Genomic DNA, 4,952 nt, shown 5'->3' with positions numbered 1-4,952 from the left:
GAGATCACAGGGCATGTGAGCGGCATCCAGGGGGTCAGGCTCAGCCAGCACAGGTTCATGAAAGGCAGGTCGTGCTTGACCAGCCTCATCTCCTTCTACGACTGGGTGACCATACTGGTAGGTGAGGGAAAGGCTGTTGATGCAGTCTACCTAGACATCAACAAAGCCTTTGACACGGTCTCTCACAGTATTCTCCTGGGGAAACTGGCTGCTCATGGCCTGGACATGTAGACCCTTCTTTGGGTAAGGAAGGAACTGGCTAGTGGGCCGTACCCAGCATGTACTGGTACTTAATGGAGTTAAGTTCAGCTGGTGACCCATTACAAGTGGTGTCCCCCAGGGGTTGGAACTGGGGCCCATCTTGTTTAATATCATTACTGATGACCTAGATGAAGGTTGGGGTCCCTTCCAACCCAAGCCATTCTACGATTCTGTGTTTCCATGATCATCTGAAGTCCAGGTAGACCACATTGACAGCCTTACCCTCATCCACTAAGCGGGTCACCTTGACATAGAATGAAGTTAGGTTTGTAAGGCAGGATCTACCGTTCATAAACCCATGCTGACTAGGCCTGATCCCCTGGCTGACCTTTTATTGGTCCATGATGGTTCCCGAGATTAGGAAACTCTTCTTCACAGAAAGGGTAGCTAAATACTGGAATAGGCTCCCCAGGGAGGTGGTCAAGTCACCATCCCTGGATGTGTTTAAGAGACATTTGGATGTGGTGCTCAGAGATATAATTTAGCAGGGGGTTGTTAGGATATTATGGTTAGGCTGAGGTTGGACTTGATGAGGTCTTTTCCAACCTGAGTAATTCTATGATTCTATGATTCTGCATTTCTATGATGTAAGCACCAGCCCCATGAAGCCCTGGTGCAGTGCATCACAAGAGCAGCAGCCTGCGGGGAGCCACCACCCGGAGCTGTGAGCTCACAATGGCCCACCCGATGACTGTGCTGTGAGCTCACAAGGCCTGGCTCTGACACTGTCTAGTGCCGCAGGCTTGGCTCAGTGCGACACTCACTGTGGCTGCAGCGGTGGTGTTGGAAGCGTGGTGCAAGTGTGGGGGCGGCCATGGACCCTGCCCGCCTTGTCCTCTTCCTCCTATTGGTGGCCATGAGTTTTCAGGAGAGCTGTGCTGCTCCGTGGCGAGCACGGGGAGCAGGTGAGTGGGTAGAGATGGGACCCAAACTGAGCAGCGCTGGGAGCAAGAAGTCAGGCTGTGTCCCCACGGCCCTGTAGTACACTTGCCTGGGGCCTGCCTTCCATGGGGGTGTTGCTGGGTAGGGGGTGATGGGCAGCACTGCAGGAGCCGGGCAAGAGCCCGTGGCTGCGCTGCTCCCCAGGGCTGGCTCCAGCCATGCCAGGCTGTAGCTCTGCTAATTGCTGGCTGCAGCACAGCCTTCGTCCTGGGAGATGCCCGGGGAGAGTTCAGAAGAGGCGTGCTGGGCGTGCATGAGCATTTCTGCTTCAGGCTCATGGCACTCCCTGTAGATGAATCCCAGTTTCTACACAGAGCCCCAGTCCACAGCCCAGGGGAAGAGACAGGTGTGCTTTCCTCCAGTGCCTCAGTGTGACCTTGCTGTCCATCAGAGGCCTCCCAGTAAGAAAGCCCTGAGGGGCTGCATCTTCTTCCACGTAATCTGTGAGTTGGCTTTGTCTCTGTATCTCCAAGGTCTCCCAGTAAGAAACTTTCAAGGGGCCAAGTGTTCTTCCACGAGGTCCCTGAGAATTGTTTCCCATGGCCTGGAGACAGTATTTGGAAAGCTGTGGAATACCAGCCAGCAGGTCGCCTCTGGCCTCTGTGCAGCTTTGGAATTTCCCCCCCGTGTCATTACCTGAGCCACTTCCACCACTGCAGCTCACTAAGGAAAAGAGAGATGGGCACATGCAATGGGAACATTTCTCCTCTATCCGTGATGACAGCTGTGTCTCCAGGAAGTGGCTTACCAAAGCTGAGGTTTACCCCACTCCATGCAGTTGAGTTTAGAGCTGGGGTGAACTCCAGGAGGGCTCACTTCTAGGTGCCCCTGTAGGCAGCCCGGAACTGTTTCCGAGGCGCTCCTGTGCGGAAGGGAGAGAATAGTGTTGTGAAGGAATCCCTGGCTTTAATTGCATCCTGCGACCTTGTGGCTGAAGGGATGCTCAGTAGCAGTTGCTTTGTCCTGTGTTCATTTGCAGATTTGACTAGAGGAGTTGATCCAGCTTCCTCTCTGAGATCTGGAACTGAAACTCTGTCGGATCGCGCAGGTACGTCATAGCTTTGAAATTCTTTAGAGAGCTTTTGCTGCCCGTTTCAGTGCCATTTCATGGCACAGTCCCCTGTATGCTCTGCTACTCAGTTGATGCTGTAGTGTGTGACTAAAACTTTTCATGGGTCTTTGGTTGCAGAAGTGCCCCCAGTGTGGGCCTTGCCCGGTCATCGGTTTCCTCCTGTGCTGGAGCCCAGCTGGAATCCCAGCAGTGAGTACTCTGTCTTCACTGACTTGGCTGACTCGCCGCTGATCTTCAGATCTTCATGCACATGATATTTAACTTCATACATTCTGTTAAGGTCCGGAAAGAGAAGAGGATGAATCCAAACGAGGAAAATACTCTCAGGGCTCATCCCGTCTCCTGAAGCGACTGCTGAAGGAAATGGAGAAGGCAGAGCGTGGTGGGTATACTTCAGTCTGTTCACTGTGGGACCTGGGAAGCTGAGGTGTGATATACAGGTGTGGGCAGGCTGTAGCCTGCACAGCAGGAAGGGATGGGTCAGAGCCGTGCTGCAGCCGTGTTCCATGTATCACCTTGCAGGTGCTGTCAAGCACCAGAGCTGGTCTGCTGCCAGATGGTCTGCATCCAGCCAAGACCCAGAGGCAGCTGCTCCCCCAGCACAACCATTACTTGTCAGAGCTGCTTTGTGCAGTCGTTGGCACCCAGATGGCAGCAAGTGGCAAAGTGGCAAGCGCTGTGCTTCTGTTCATCCAAAGCCCTCCGTGCAGCTGAGCAAGTTCAAGGCAGGAGGAGCATCCCGAGCAGGGTTGGCTGCCTTTGCTAATGCTGGAAATGAGGTGGAGAAGGCGCTTCTGTTGGAGCTTGAATTTCAGCCTGCAGATGCCTGTCTGTAGTGGGTGGAATGTGATGGTTGGTGATGCTCACAGCACAGTATGTGAGGGCCTTGCACAGGAGCTGATTCCTCAAGAGGTGTGAGGGAGTCAGCATTGTCCAATAGCTGGGAGGGCCCAAATGCCCTTGGGTAACAGAGGGGGTTGTAGTGGCTTTGGGGGGCTGGGAGCAACAGACTTTACCTGAGCTCGGGATTGGAGAAGCTCAGTTTTTGATGAGGGCACGTGACATCCCAATCCTACTGCCCTGCTTTCTTTCTAAAGGAACGGACCAACAAAGTGAGCGGGATGCACTCCAGGAAGGTGGATATCCCACACTGCCCGTCCCGGACAGAGGAATGCAGGCAGCACCAACCGGCATGCCAGGTAATTTCTGTCCCATGATCATACGGTGTCACGAACCAGAGTCACTGCGTGCCTGCAGGCTCTTGCTGCCAGCTCTTGCACACCAGGTCAGCAGCCAGACCTGAGCGTGTGAGCATAGAGCACATGTAAAAGAAGCCAGGGGTGGCTCTCTGAAAATGGCTGGCCTTCGTGGGGTGTGGAGAGTTGTTCCAGCAATGTGCCAGGGAAGGTACTTGCAGACCTCTGTGACCCTGCTCAGCTCCCACCGCTCCCAGATCGCAGAGACTTGTAAGCTTTGCCCTTTTGGATGAAAGGGATCCTGTGTGGTAGGAGCCTGCAGGAGTGTTTCTCCCCTGGGCTGGCTCTGGCTGTGCCCTGTGCTGGCTGAAGCCTGACCTTCAGCCTGGGGGGCGTCCCACAGGGGGAGCTCAGGACACGCATGCCGGGAAAAGCGTGAGGGATTCTGCTCTGTAGCTCTCCCCACGGACCAAGCCCAGACCCCAGAGTACAGCCCCAGCTCTCGGCCCAGAGGAGGACACGGGTAGTGCCTGTGCAGCCTCTCCGTACCCAACGAGAGGTGGAAGCAATCCTTCTTGTCCTCCGGTGCTTCGGCACCAGAGACGGAGGCACCCACTGAAGAAAAAGACAATCTCCTGGGCCTATGAAGCTGAATCCCATCACTGAGAGATTATCTGTAGCGCAGCTGAAGGTAACGTGGGACATTGTCTCATTTCTTCCAGGGATGAACACAGGCAAAAGCACAGAGGCTGCTGCTCACACATCTGTGCGGAAGCGCCGCATTCCGGTGACGGTCTCAGCGATGCTGCTGCCTGCGCTGGTGCTGGCCGTTGGTGTTGTGATATGGGTGCTCAAAGACTACCTGTGAGTTGGCCTTTCCCCAGAACACCTTATTGCTGCATTTGGCAATGAAGCATTTGTGGTGCCAGGATCCTGGACGGCCAAACTTTACATTGCAAAGTCTTTCAAGTTTCCCCTTATTTCCTGTCAGTGAGTAGTGCTTTCTGAAACTCATTCTCACAGAGCACGCAAGAGGGAAAAGAGAGCAGCAGAACAAGCTGATCCCGATACCGACAGTGAGGCTGTTCCGACTGGAGATGAGAGCAGATGGAGCTGGGGAAGGCAACGAGACAGACTCTGACCCAGTCAAACAAGAATCTCCGTAATAGCTCCAGTCCGTTCCATTCTGCCATTGAAGAGGCCCGAAGTCTTCAAGGTCATCTGGAAGACCAGGAGCTTGAACTGAAAGCCATGAAAGAGGACGGCCCTGCAAGTGAGAACAGAGAGTCAGCAGCAGAGCATTTGTCCTTAACCCTGCGTTGTCCAGCACAAGCATCACCAATACTTTCAATTTGATTGCGGAAGTTTCAGAACTGGGTACAACGATGCCTCCAGAGCTTTGGGATCTCCTGCTGGACACTGACGATTAAGTGGATGTGGAGATTCCATAATGTAGCAACATCCTGTCAGAATTCCTGCAT

At 54.0% G+C, this 4,952-nt stretch overlaps 1 protein-coding gene across 1 annotated transcript; it reads left to right on the top strand.

The window, feature by feature from the left end:
- Positions 1-1,075: 1,075 nt before the first annotated feature.
- On the top strand, positions 1,076-4,612 carry LOC107321924. Its single transcript, XM_015879389.2, has 7 exons — positions 1,076-1,166; positions 2,042-2,251; positions 2,393-2,464; positions 2,556-2,657; positions 3,373-3,474; positions 4,194-4,335; positions 4,495-4,612. Exons 1-7 carry the CDS (start codon positions 1,076-1,078, stop codon positions 4,610-4,612), a joined length of 837 nt encoding a protein of 278 aa, XP_015734875.2.
- The last annotated feature ends 340 nt before the right edge of the window (positions 4,613-4,952 follow it).

The sequence above is a fragment of the Coturnix japonica genome, chromosome 17 (assembly GCF_001577835.2).
Source record: "Coturnix japonica isolate 7356 chromosome 17, Coturnix japonica 2.1, whole genome shotgun sequence".
Classification (NCBI taxonomy): Eukaryota; Metazoa; Chordata; class Aves; order Galliformes; family Phasianidae; genus Coturnix; species Coturnix japonica.
The sequence above is the reverse complement of the archived record's forward strand: the minus strand, read 5'-3'. Positions and strand labels throughout refer to the sequence as shown.